The 15,009-nt window shown below is 36.2% G+C and overlaps 1 protein-coding gene across 1 annotated transcript in view; it reads right to left on the bottom strand.

Moving 5' to 3' along the window:
* LOC124555087 (protein Pixie) overlaps positions 1-12,515 on the bottom strand; it is a 62,825-nt gene extending 50,310 nt beyond the window's left edge. The window contains exons 1-2 of the mRNA XM_047128881.1: positions 12,342-12,515; positions 7,399-7,618 (exon numbers count right to left, since the gene is read on the bottom strand). Coding sequence (XP_046984837.1) covers positions 7,399-7,611 — 213 coding nt within the window. The 5' untranslated portion in view covers positions 7,612-7,618; positions 12,342-12,515. The remainder of the gene's footprint in view (positions 1-7,398; positions 7,619-12,341) is intronic.
* Positions 12,516-15,009: the final 2,494 nt, after the last annotated feature.

The following is a 15,009-nucleotide window of genomic DNA, read 5'->3' as shown; positions in this document are numbered from 1 at the left end:
CTCAAGAACCGCTCAAACTGAAGTTTTTTTTTCACAATACTGAAGTATGCTGAAAATGCATATCACTACATGTTTTCTCTGTAACAATCACCCACTCAGTCCCTATGGCACAATGAATATGCTGATATTACAGCTGGTACTCCATTTTCTTCAAAACAAGAAAATTTCGTGGCAATTGTTGAGGGGACAAATCTGATTTCATCTTCAGTATTATTTCTTTTGTATATGAATCTATTGAGTCACAGAGAGACTGTAACAAAGAAAGTAGAATCCACTATTTGCAGAATTCCTAAATAATTACACAGTGTTTTAAGTTGGATCATTATATTAGAGATGATGATGATATAGCACATCTGCTTTGGAATTGCAACTCCAGCCACTCTCCAAGTTTTCAGAGTTAAACAACTACTTTCTCAGTAAACAACCATACTCTGTTCAGTCCCTAACCAAACCAAGTTTCATTTGGAATTCTACACATTTACATTTGAAAATGTTTTTCAATATACAAAGAACTAATCCTGGCAAAAATAGAGCTGAACCAAACAACTGCTATTACTTATCACATTATTATTATTCCTTTCCTTTCTCAGACGTTATGTCTGGTTAAAAATGGAAAGTGACACGGACCTTGATCAAGCGTCACTTCCTTTTAACTGTACAGTATATGTTACATTGCATTTAGGAACTTTCGGGTAATTGAACATGTATCAATAATTACAGAATTCAGTAGTTGTATATATACGTTTGGATGTAGCTGTATTGCGTTGATGTACTGGTGGATATTGTGTGGTATGACTCATGTAGTTGATAGTACAATTCGTATAATGTCAACTTTATCCTGATGCCACATGTCCTTGAGTTCCTCAACCAGTTGGATGTATTTTTCAATTTTTTCTCCTGTTTTCTTCTGTATATTTGTTGTGTTGGGTATGGATATTTCGATTAGTTGTGTTAATTTCTTCTTTTTATTGGTGAGTATGATGTCAGGTTTGTTATGGTGGTGTTTTATCTGTCATAATGGTTCTGTTCCAGTATAATTTGTATTCATCATTCTCCAGTACATTTTCTGGTGCATACTTGTATGTGAGAACGTGTTGTTTTATTAGTTTATGTTGTATGGCATGTTGTTGATGTCTTATTTTTGCTACATTGTCATGTCTTCTGGTGTATTCTGTATTTGCTAGTATTGTACATATGCTTGTGATGTGGTCTACTGTTTCTATTTGTTGTTTGCAAAGTCTGCATTTATCTGTTGTGGTATTGGGATGTTTAATAATATGCTTGCTGTAATATCTGGTGTTTATTGTTTGATCCTGTATCGCAATCATGAATCCTTCCGTCTCACTGTATATATTGCCTTTTCTTAGCCATGTGTTGGATGCGTCTTGATCGATGTGTGGCTGTGTTAGATGATACGGGTGCTTGCCATGTAGTGTTTTCTTTTTCCAATTTACTTTCTTCGTATCGCTTATGTTATGTGATCTAAAGAGTTGTAGAAGTGGTTCTGAAATTGCAATGGTGTAGCCGATGTATTTATATGAGTGATTGCTTTGTGTACTTTGCTAGTTTCTGCTCGTTCTATAAAGAATTTTCTTAAATTGTCTACCTGTCCATAATGTAGGTTTTTTATATCGATAAATCCCCTTCTTTCTTCCTTATGTGAATCTTTCTGTTGCTGAGTGTATGTGATGTATTCTATATTTGTGGCATTGTGATCGTGTAAGTGTATCGAGTGCTTCTAGGTCTGTGTTACTCCATTTCACTACTCCAAATGAGTAGGTCAATATTGGTACAGCATAAGTATTTATAGCTTTTGTTTTGCTTCTTGTTGCAAATTATGTTTTCCGTATTTTTATTAGTCTTTGTCTATATTTTTCTTTTAGTTCTTCTTTAATATTTGTATTATCTATTCCTATTTATTGTCTGTATCCTAGATATTTATAGGCATCTGTTTTTTCCATCACTTTTATGCAGTTGCTGTGGTTATCCAATATGTGATCTTCTTGTTTAGTGTGTTTTCCCATGACTATGCTATTTTTCTTACATTTGTCTGTCCCAAAAGCCATATTTATATCATTGCTGAATACTTCTGTTACCTTTAGTAATTGGTTGAGTTGTTGATTTGTTGCTGCCAGTAGTTTTAGATCATCCATGTATAGCGGATGTGTGATTTTGCGTGGGTATGTTCCAGTAATATTGTATCCATAATTTGTATTATTTAGCATGTTGGATAGTGGGTTCAGAGCAAGGCAGAACCAGAAAGGAATTAATGAGTCTCCTTGGTATATTCCACGCTTAATCTGTATTGGCTGTGGTGTGGTATTATTTGAATTTGTTTGGATATTAAGTGTGGTTTTCCAATTTTTCATTACTACGTTTAGGAACTGTATCAATTTAGGATCTACTTTGTATATTTCCAATATTTGAAGTAACCATGAGTGGGGTACACTATCAAAAGCTTTTTGGTAATCAATGAATGCATAGTGTAGTGACCTTTGTTTAGTTATAGCTTGATATGTCACCTCTGCATCTATTATCAGTTGCTCTTTACATCCTCATGCTCCTTTGCAGCAGCCTATTTGTCATTCGTTTATAATTTTGTTCTGTTTTTTTGTGTGTCATTAACTTCTGTGTAATGACTGAAGTTAATATTTTGTATATTGTTGGTAGGCATGTTATGGTGCGATATTTAGCTGGGTTGTTATTATTATTATCATTAATATTATTACTTATTTAATTTACATGTAATCTGTTTCCAGGAGTATGTGATTTTGTGTTGCTCAGCCAATGTAACAGGAGTGGGGGGGGGGGGGGGGGGCGGCTAAGGCAGCAGGAATGGCCCCTGCACTAAATTTTTTTCCATGTAAATGTTACCATACGATTTTTCATATATATTGAAAAAAATACTGTAATTAGATTTGTTTTATGTTTATTTCCTCTCTTTTATAATATCTATATTTAACATGCTGCATTTCCTTGTGTTTTAAGCAAATATGATGCCTTAATGAATTTTCAATTAGTGTTTCAAACCATTTGTGCAGCAGGTGCAAAGAGTCTTCTGTAACAGTCTTCTTAGACTTATAAAATGACATCAGCTTCTCCTGGTAGCTCACCACACAAAGAAATCATTTTATAATATCTATATTTAACATGCTGCATTTCCTTGTGTTTTAAGCAAATATGATGCCTTAATGAATTTTCAATTAGTGTTTCAAACCATTTGTGCAGCAGGTGCAAAGAGTCTTCTGTAACAGTCTTCTTAGACTTATAAAATGACATCAGCTTCTCCTGGTAGCTCACCACACAAAGAAATCATTTTATAATATCTATATTTAACATGCTGCATTTCCTTGTGTTTTAAGCAAATATGATGCCTTAATGAATTTTCAATTAGTGTTTCAAACCATTTGTGCAGCAGGTGCAAAGAGTCTTCTGTAACAGTCTTCTTAGACTTATAAAATGACATCAGCTTCTCCTGGTAGCTCACCACACAAAGAAATCATTTTATAATATCTATATTTAACATGCTGCATTTCCTTGTGTTTTAAGCAAATATGATGCCTTAATGAATTTTCAATTAGTGTTTCAAACCATTTGTGCAGCAGGTGAAAAGAGTCTTCTGTAACAGTCTTCTTAGACTTATAAAATGACATCAGCTTCTCCTGGTAGCTCACCACACAAAGAAATCATTTTATAATATCTATATTTAACATGCTGCATTTCCTTGTGTTTTAAGCAAATATGATGCCTTAATGAATTTTCAATTAGTGTTTCAAACCATTTGTGCAGCAGGTGCAAAGAGTCTTCTGTAACAGTCTTCTTAGACTTATAAAATGACATCAGCTTCTCCTGGTAGCTCACCACACAAAGAAATCATTTTATAATATCTATATTTAACATGCTGCATTTCCTTGTGTTTTAAGCAAATATGATGCCTTAATGAATTTACAATTAGTGTTTCAAACCATTTGTGCAGCAGGTGCAAAGAGTCTTCTGTAACAGTCTTCTTAGACTTATAAAATGACATCAGCTTCTCCTGGTAGCTCACCACACAAAGAAATCATTTTATAATATCTATATTTAACATGCTGCATTTCCTTGTGTTTTAAGCAAATATGATGCCTTAATGAATTTTCAATTAGTGTTTCAAACCATTTGTGCAGCAGGTGAAAAGAGTCTTCTGTAACAGTCTTCTTAGACTTATAAAATGACATCAGCTGCTCCTGGTAGCTCACCACACAAAGAAATCATTTTATAACATCTATATTTAACATGCTGCATTTCCTTGTGTTTTAAGCAAATATGATGCCTTAATGAATTTTCAATTAGTGTTTCAAACCATTTGTGCAGCAGGTGCAAAGAGTCTTCTGTAACAGTCTTCTTAGACTTATAAAATGACATCAGCTTCTCCTGGTAGCTCACCACACAAAGAAATCATTTTATAATATCTATATTTAACATGCTGCATGTCCTTGTGTTTTAAGCAAATATGATGCCTGAATGAATTTTCAATTAGTGTTTCAAACCATTTGTGCTGCAGGTGCAAAGAGTCTTCTGTAACAGTCTTCTTAGACTTATAAAATGACATCAGCTTCTCCTGGTAGCTCACCACACAAAGAAATCATTTTATAATATCTATATTTAACATGCTGCATTTCCTTGTGTTTTAAGCAAATATGATGCCTTAATGAGTTTTCAATTAGTGTTTCAAACCATTTGTGCAGCAGGTGAAAAGAGTCTTCTGTAACAGTCTTCTTAGACTTATAAAATGACATCAGCTTCTCCTGGTAGCTCACCACACAAAGAAATCATTTTATAATATCTATATTTAACATGCTGCATTTCCTTGTGTTTTAAGCAAATATGATGCCTTAGTGAATTTTCAATTAGTGTTTCAAACCATTTGTGCAGCAGGTGCAAAGAGTCTTCTGTAACAGTCTTCTTAGACTTATAAAATGACATCAGCTTCTCCTGGTAGCTCACCACACAAAGAAATCATTTTATAATATCTATATTTAACATGCTGCATTTCCTTGTGTTTTAAGCAAATATGATGCCTTAATGAATTTTCAATTAGTGTTTCAAACCATTTGTGCAGCAGGTGCAAAGAGTCTTCTGTAACAGTCTTCTTAGACTTATAAAATGACATCAGCTGCTCCTGGTAGCTCACCACACAAAGAAATCATTTTATAACATCTATATTTAACATGCTGCATTTCCTTGTGTTTTAAGCAAATATGATGCCTTAATGAATTTTCAATTAGTGTTTCAAACCATTTGTGCAGCAGGTGCAAAGAGTCTTCTGTAACAGTCTTCTTAGACTTATAAAATGACATCAGCTTCTCCTGGTAGCTCACCACACAAAGAAATCATTTTATAATATCTATATTTAACATGCTGCATTTCCTTGTGTTTTAAGCAAATATGATGCCTTAGTGAATTTTCAATTAGTGTTTCAAACCATTTGTGCAGCAGGTGCAAAGAGTCTTCTGTAACAGTCTTCTTAGACTTATAAAATGACATCAGCTTCTCCTGGTAGCTCACCACACAAAGAAATCATTTTATAATATCTATATTTAACATGCTGCATTTCCTTGTGTTTTAAGCAAATATGATGCCTTAATGAATTTTCAATTAGTGTTTCAAACCATTTGTGCAGCAGGTGCAAAGAGTCTTCTGTAACAGTCTTCTTAGACTTATAAAATGACATCAGCTTCTCCTGGTAGCTCACCACACAAAGAAATCATTTTATAATATCTATATTTAACATGCTGCATTTCCTTGTGTTTTAAGCAAATATGATGCCTTAGTGAATTTTCAATTAGTGTTTCAAACCATTTGTGCAGCAGGTGCAAAGAGTCTTCTGTAACAGTCTTCTTAGACTTATAAAATGACATCAGCTTCTCCTGGTAGCTCACCACACAAAGAAATCATTTTATAATATCTATATTTAACATGCTGCATTTCCTTGTGTTTTAAGCAAATATGATGCCTTAATGAATTTTCAATTAGTGTTTCAAACCATTTGTGCAGCAGGTGCAAAGAGTCTTCTGTAACAGTCTTCTTAGACTTATAAAATGACATCAGCTTCTCCTGGTAGCTCACCACACAAAGAAATCATTTTATAATATCTATATTTAACATGCTGCATTTCCTTGTGTTTTAAGCAAATATGATGCCTTAGTGAATTTTCAATTAGTGTTTCAAACCATTTGTGCAGCAGGTGCAAAGAGTCTTCTGTAACAGTCTTCTTAGACTTATAAAATGACATCAGCTTCTCCTGGTAGCTCACCACACAAAGAAATCATTTTATAATATCTATATTTAACATGCTGCATTTCCTTGTGTTTTAAGCAAATATGATGCCTTAATGAATTTTCAATTAGTGTTTCAAACCATTTGTGCAGCAGGTGCAAAGAGTCTTCTGTAACAGTCTTCTTAGACTTATAAAATGACATCAGCTTCTCCTGGTAGCTCACCACACAAAGAAATCATTTTTACATTTCTCCTGTGGAGTAGGTTTACAAACAAAACTGGAACCAAATTACCCTCATACAGGTTGATTTTAAACATATTATTCTACAACCCAGGAGTCAAAGATTCCAACAATGGAAAACAACACAATGTGTATTCAAAGAGTTTTTTCTTGTAGAAAGCACTAATTCCTAAAACAGCTACTACTTGTAGCAGGGTTGATGAGTTATTCCAAATAGGATAAATGGAATGGTTTACAGAAACTCAGCAAGAACTTAAGACATGGAAAAAACAAAATACGATATTTTTAAGGGGAATATGGAAGACTACTTGACATAGGTCATTCAGATAATCTGAACACATGAAAAAAGGTAAGAGGATAAGCATTACTTGGTGCTACAACAGCAATAGGATGACTGACCCACAGCTGATGTGGGTAAAAAACTGAAAGATGAGGAAGAAAAATCACTAAAATACACTCCAACAGAAACTGCATGGTAGAAAATTACTTCTGAAGAAATGTTTGTTCATGTTTTCTGACAGTAGAAGTTGTAAATAAAATCACAGTTTCTATAAAAGTGGTGCAATTTACTTATTTGAGGTGGCATTTGTGTGTCTCCACGATACGTCTCTTCAAATAAAAACAGGAAGTGGCAGAGATGTGGAAGATGATACCACTTTTGAACCAAATTAAACCATACACATTTTCCACTATCAGGCAATTAGGGGTCACCCAGCAGATGACCAACTGATCACAGATTTTCACGTACTTTTTGTTGTAGATTTAAACAGGATTAGTGAGCAGGAACAGCAAAATTTTATCTTTCAGAAAGTTACCTATGGCTTATGACAACCCTACGGTAAAGCACAACTACAGATATAAAATCACTAACAAATTATTCTTAATCCTTACTTACGTCATACCTTTACACAGATTCCACACCCAATACATAATTCTTCAGAAATTGATGCAATTTTGTCATTGGATGTCACCTCAATACATAATTTCCCCATTCGCACAACAGGACATGACTTCTTGCATTCTTGACGACAGCGTTTAGGCTTGCACTTATCAGCTGTTACAATAGCAATTCTTGTAAGTTTATCGGTTTCTTCTGTAGCTTTGCTTCTTGGCATATTTGTTCTGTAAAATAAAAATATTTAAAATTTCACTGAAATTCATTATAATCATCCTGCACTTTTCTATTGGCATCAATATATAAGGGGCGTTCAAAAAGAAACGAGCCAGAGACATAATTACGGAAACCAGTACCTGTATGTTAGAAGTATTGACCCTGGCTATTGAGACACTTGTCCCACTGTGACACAAGGCAGTTAATGGTTTCTCATAAAATTCCTAGGGCTGAGATGTTAACCAGTTCCGCACACAAAGCTGGATGTCGTCGTCCGAGGTGAATCGTTTGACCACTCAGAGTCTTTTTAAGGGGACCAAAAATTCATTCCTTCTGATTCACTTCCTGCAGCATGGGATAACAGTGAACGCCCAGTGTTACTCGCAAACCTTGACCACCCTTCGCGAAGTGACCAAATGAAAACAACCAGGCAATCTCACCCATGGGGTCATTCTGCTCCACAACAATGCAAAACCTCATACGGCCAACACAGTCGCGGCACTCCTGCAGAAATTCAAACCTGAGGTTCTAGGCCATCCTCCATACTGTCTGAACCTCTCTCCCTGTCATTACGCTATTTTTGGACCCCTTCAAAAGGCTCTGAGGGGCAAACAATTCATCTCGGACGACGAGGTCCAGCTGTACATGCGGAACTGGTTAACACTGTAGCCCCAGCTATGAGACAGCCATTCCCCACCATGTGTAAAAGTGGGACAAGTGTCTCAACAGCCAGGATCAATACTTCTAACATACAGGTACTGGTTTCCGTAATTATGCCTCTGGCTCGTTTCTTTTTGAATGCCCCTTACATAACACCATTTATCAATTTAAAGATAACACAAGAAACTATATTATTAAATATATGGAAACTGATTATTAAGGCTGTACATTAAATATTTTCATGATTCTGTGGACTGCAATGGCAATACTAATTTAATTGTTCGTGATCCCATACTGTCATTCATCTATGGTCAATCTACAATCCAAAACTCAAGCGAGAGTTTATTTCTAATATCTCAGGCACTTGCCACTACGTTAAAACTCAGTTCTGTTTTACTACTACAATTTTGTTACCTAACTTTCCTGCCACAAGGCAGAATATCAGGACAAGTCACAAGGCGGTGTCTTGTATAACACTGAACTAAAAGAACTGTTATTCCCTTCATAAATAAGGTGCACCTGGTTTACGTGCATAACACACTAAGCACACACTAGCGCTGTCTCCTGTGCAAACAACAACAAACAAGACATCTTGGATCCAACACCACCTTGTGGTGGGAAGTTTAATATTGATTGAGGTATGTGTGTTTTATTAAGTAAGGAAGTAAATTTAAAGCAGACTAGAAGCATTATTAAAATTTGAAAAACTAATAAAATGTAGCCAGCTAAAAATACAGAGGAGACCTGGGAATATTTAAACTAAACTTTATGTTATTACATAAATATAACTTGGCCAGTTGTCCATACAATCATAACCAGGAATTATAGTGAGAAATGGATTGCAACCACAACTTTCTAGTTCAGGGAAGAATTCTTACACATGAAAATTACCAAATAAGTAACTCGCATGCTAGTCATAATGGTTACAAAGTAAAGAAAAAAATGTATAGTACATTGGTAAGAGAAACTAAAGCTATCCTGGGTGACTTTTGGTATACAGGCATCAGATGTGGTGTAAGGCATTATCTGTGCCAAATGTTCTGTCTCCTAATGCTGGAGATATCAGGCACTAGATTTTACCAAACTAAATCACTACTTCAAATAACACCTCTAAGACAATGTGACCCAAATAAAAGAAGGTACAATAGTCAAAGTAGAGCAGGTAGTGTTAACATGATATTGCAAGAGGAAGTGAAGGGATACAGAGATCCAAATGAAGTCAACAATAATTTTAATCAGCATTATGTTACAGTAGTAAAAATTAAATTAAAAGGACAACAGTAAAAAGTTCAAACAACATCCCCAGAGTGATAAATGACTTCATGTTCCCAACAAATTAAACGCAGAGTGCAATAACAATTAATATTCTTAAAAATAAAAACACTGAATTACTGTGTATCTGCTAGAATAATTAAATACTGTAGTCACTGGTTGATGCAACCATTGACTTTTCATGTAGGCTAAATTAAATAATAGTGGAAGTAATACTTCCAGAATGCTTCAAAAAGGTAAGTTAAGGTAGGGCCCCCAGGTTTGAAGCTGGAGTTACAAAAGATCCTGGGAATTACCACTATATTACTATAACCTTTCACATATCTAAAATATGACAAACTCTGTGTGAAGAGGTAAAACAGTAAATCTTAGAGAGAAAAAGAGGACACTAGTCGTGACACAATTTATTTTAAGAAGTGCAGATCAAAGAAACAAAATAGCAAATTTTGAAGCTTATGCAGCAGAAGCAGTACATAAATTATTGGTTTACTGCTTGACTGCTCCATGGAATTTGATTCTATAAGTCACAGATTCAATACAAGAAAACTTAACTAGGGCACAGTAAAAAGCCACAAATGTTCTAGAAATCCTAACATATTTCAGAACAAAGAACGATGTGTGCAGATAAATTACAATACTGGCAGTACCAATAAAAGCTTCTACTCTGATCTCCCTGGGAAAGAGAGAGGTACTAAGCTATCAGGCATTGCAGCCAACCACCTGTCCTTATCCCGTAGGCTACATGTCCTATCATCTTAAAGAATGCTGCATGTTACATTTTGCCCTACAGTGAACACTGCATTACCTTGACAAATCATATCATTGTGAGATGATCCTTGGATGAATATAGAGATGGGTACATAGATAAATAAATAATCCAACTATGCCAAGTACTTTTTGTTTATTGATGACAGAAAAAATTGTAGTAAACAGCAGGTCAAATTTAGTACCAGAAAGATCAGTTATTGAAACTTTCCTAGACATTAATAACTGTATCCTAGGCTATCTTTTGTCATTAACCTGTGAAAAAGTACTACATGCCGTTCAGAACTTTTAAGAGGCTTCTCACCAGGCTATGCCTAAAATGTGACAGCAAACAGGTAGAAGAAGTTGGCAGCGTTACATTCTTGGGATTGAAGCATGATGATAAATGTAACTTGGATGAGCATACCACAGAGTTGCTCTCTATTTGCAATGTGAATGTTGTCAGACATAGGTGATATAAAAATATCAAAGCTGGCATACCATGCTTACTTTCATTAGGTGCCGTGTGCAATTATTTTTTGTGATAACTCCTCAAACCAAACTAACGTTTTATGAGTCCAAAAACATGTAATAAAAATTATTTGTGGTGACTACTCAAGAACACCCTACAGAGTAAGTTTAGAGAACTGGGGTTATTAAATGATGCTTTGTAATATATTTATTCCATAATAAAATTCGTCATTCAAACCAACAGCTTAGTTCATGTAAAAAATATTACAAGAAAAAAGTAATCCTGACAAAGATTTTAAGTCACTTACTTTGGTCCAGAAAGGTGTCAATTATCGAGAACATATCTTCAATAACTTGCCAGCCTCAATGAAAAAAAAGTTGAATTAGTGATGAAGTTCCGTTTAAGAAGTGCCTAAAGCATTTATTAGTCTCCAATTCCTACTCCACTGTTTAATTTCTTATTGAACCAACTGGTTTGTGTGTATTACTAATATGAAATATTGAATGTAGTAGTAAGCACTCACTTTTGTACAGAGTCAGTGCAGTAAGGTTATCATTTTAAATAAATGTTGTAAAATGGGTTTTATATTTAATGAAACATTGTTACAGTAACAAGATTTATCATATACTCCTCAGTGTGTTGAACATTTGCCTGTTTTGTGAAAAGTCCCCTCCCCCCCTTGTGTATTCTTGTTTTCATCTCCTGTTCTACATCTAAGAGGCTCTCCTCACTGCAGATCTACTGAAACAAATTTAATCTAATGTATAGCCAAAATTTCTGATATATGTACATTCTTGTATATATGACTCATATCTATGGAACATTATCACAAGGTGACCCTAGCTATCTGAAATCCTAAGAGTCAATTAGGCTTAAGAACAAAATTGCTTCCTCTTCCCTCCTACATCTAAGAAAACAGTTTCACATTCTGCTTTCGTAATAACGACACTGTGCATGTGATAAATATTGTCAGGATAAAACTATTTTATAGACCATCTTTTCACCAACAGCCATTGCAACACAAACAATTAAGTGGATCATTATTTTAAACATTATTAAAAAAAAAAAAAAGCACGATTATGCAACCTAACACGGCTGATGGGCTTCCTCAGTACAATAATCTCTGGCATTTTCACATCGTGCAATTGTTTTAAATCATCCTGGGTAAAAGTGGGAATGGAACTGACACATTCGAGTTGAGGTGCCGTTATTCCTGGCTTGTCGTCTGCAAGAGCAGAAAGTACTACCTTAAGGGTTGGTGTTACAATAAGGAACATACTACGGGAACCTCCATTGCACGAGTAATTACTTAAATAATTACAAGCATTAGGGAACAGAAAAGTACGTTCCCCGCACCAAGAATTTGAGAGACAGCGTGAGTGTCCTTTGCGTAACACAACACAGCAGCGCAAGGATGAAGTTACAAGCTTTAGTCATGTGTTATGTTCGAACAAAGCAAAATATCATATTTCTGGATAAATTAAAGCTAGGGACACACTTAAATACAACATAAACGCGATGTGCAGTACAATCACAGACAAAAATGTGTTTACAGTATGGTTATGCAATTCGTGTATAATACGTACCACAGAATGTCCCGTATCGATTTTCACTTCCTGCACACAGTTGCGCCTACAATTTAACACTGACCCACAAACCCTACACACACTTTACAATACACTCACTCGAAAAACGTGTTCACAAAACTTACACCATGCACTCTGACATCCATTCGTGGGTAAAAGGCTTGCCAACACACGCGTTTAGAAAGTCCGCCGCCTCCAAAGATTAAAGCTTTGTCCACGTGCTTAGGCGGCCGACATTTGCGTACTTTAACGCTGAATTATTAACTGTATACTGCACATGTTTTTGACTGAAAAAAATACAATTGTTGAAACCGAAAAATATAGGAAATTATGTTCTGTAGAGAAGCAATTCGTCGTAGCCACTTCGTTGACTCCGTACTGCATTAAAACACGAAACGTTCACTTTCCTGCACACAATTCAGTTCGTGATGGCATTCCTCTCTCTTTAAGTGGTTGCACGATTAATGAAATAATACACCAGATTTCTGGTATTCAGGGTGGGTGGTAAGCTCTCATGGAAACCACATTAAAAACCCTATAGCTACTGGATCCAGCTACCTTTACTTTTATTCGGGCCTCAGTCTAATAAGCTGAGGATTTTTGGGTCTAGTGTAGCAGGGGATACAACCCGTCGGCTTTGGACAATGACGTCACAAGTCGCCAGAGAGCAGTTTACCATTTTCGCTTTTGCTGTTATGTTTCAGTTTCGTTTTTTACAGATTGCTTAATAAAGTGGATCTGTTTATCCTATCTCGTGAGATTTTTTTAAAAAAAGCCAAAAAACACTTATCAGCTACTGAAGGGAGCTACAACACTAACAAGGAAACCTCCCCATCGGATTTAGTTATAAGTTGGCACAGTGGATAGGCCTTGAAACATTGAACACAGATCAATCGAGAAAACAGGAAGAAGTTGTGTGGAACTATGAAAAAAAATAAGCAAAATATACAAATTGAGTAGTCCATGCGCAACATATCTATCATCATGGATAAGGCGAGCTCAGGAGCGCCGTGGTCCCGTGGTTAGCGTGAGCAGCTGCGGGACGAGAGGTACTTGGTTCAAGTCTTCCCTCGGATGAAAAGTTTAATTTTTTATTTTCGCAAAGTTATGATCTGTTCGTTCGTTCATTGACGTCTCTGTTCACTGAAATAAGTTTAGTGTCTGTGTTTTGCGACCACACCGCAAAACCGTGCGATTAGTAGACGAAAGGACGTGCCTCTCCAATGGGAACCGAGAACATTTAATCGCAAGGTCTTACGATTCCTCCACAAGAAAACACGTCTGATATATTCTGTAACACACTGGCGACGGCATGTGCCTCACATGACGGGAATATGTTGTCGACCCACCTAACTTGTACACTTGGCGAATGGGTAAGAAGATTCTTCTACCTTGCCCGATTTAGGTTTTCTTGTGGATGTGATAATCACTCCCAAAAAAGTGATGAAAACATGAGAGTTTGTCACATAAACTGCAACAAATGAATGCAACAGTGTCACAGTCACACAGTTTTCACTGTGCTTTGTCAAAACATATGTTTTTAACGTGTTCAAATTTTTCCGTGTGTAGACAGCCAAATCCTGCATATGTCCAAGCAAATCTGAACATGTCCTGGAATTTTGGAGAGCGAAGTTGATTATGTGTAAGTGCCTGAACTTTCATAATTGTCTGAAAATAAAAAATTAAAATTTTCTCTCGAGGGAAGATTTGAACCAAGGCCCTCTAGTTCCGCAGCTGCTCACGCTAACCACGGGACCACGGCGCTCCTGAGCTCATGTAATCCTTAATGTTGCATATCCTCAGTTTGTATATTTTGCTTATTTTTTTCATAGTTCCACACAACTTCTTCCTGTTTTCCAGATTGATCTGTGTTCAGTGTTTCAAGGCCTGTCTACTGTGCCAACTTATAACTAAATCTGAGGGGGGGGGGGGGGTGCGATGGGGAGGTTCCCTTGTAAGAAGAATCGCTTCTCGTTTGGCGACTTGTGACCTCATTGTCCAAAGCCGACGGGTTGCCTAGTCCCGGATTTTTATACATCTACAAACATTTTCAGTAGGCCTTCACGACACATAAAGCCTGTTACAGCCAATTATTAAGTTTGCAACGCAAGCTGGATGTTTTCCTCCAGGCAAAGTCCTTTTGTATCCTTCAGGAATATACTAGGTTTACTTCACTGGGTTTATTTCAGTATCACTCACTGAAATGAATGGAACAGCTTCAGTATTATTCATATTTGAATGCTTTAGGATCGCGTGATAGTGATGTTACCGTATGACTTGAAGTTACTAAAATCTGTTGAGTTTCCTGATTTGCATTTTCCCAAAGCACTCCAGTAATTTTCAATGTTACTTTGATTGTGACACTTCAGGTTTACGTTATTTTTTATTATTATCCATTGTTCGATAAGTTTTGTATGTGATAGGGCATTTTCTATGACACTATCATGGGCAAGATACTATGCCAGAGACCGAGCGAGGTGGCGCAGTGGTTAGCACACTGGACTCGAATTCGGGAGGACGACGGTTCAATCCCGTCTCCAGCCATCCTGATTTAGGTTTTCCGTGATTTCCCTAAATCGTTTCAGGCAAATGCCGGGATGGTTCCTTTGAAAGGGCACGGCCGATTTCCTTTCCCATCCTTCCCTAACCCGAGCTTGTGCTCCGTCTC

This window comes from Schistocerca americana, chromosome X (genome assembly GCF_021461395.2).
Source record: "Schistocerca americana isolate TAMUIC-IGC-003095 chromosome X, iqSchAmer2.1, whole genome shotgun sequence".
In the NCBI taxonomy this organism is placed as follows: Eukaryota; Metazoa; Arthropoda; class Insecta; order Orthoptera; family Acrididae; genus Schistocerca; species Schistocerca americana.
The sequence above is the reverse complement of the archived record's forward strand: the minus strand, read 5'-3'. Positions and strand labels throughout refer to the sequence as shown.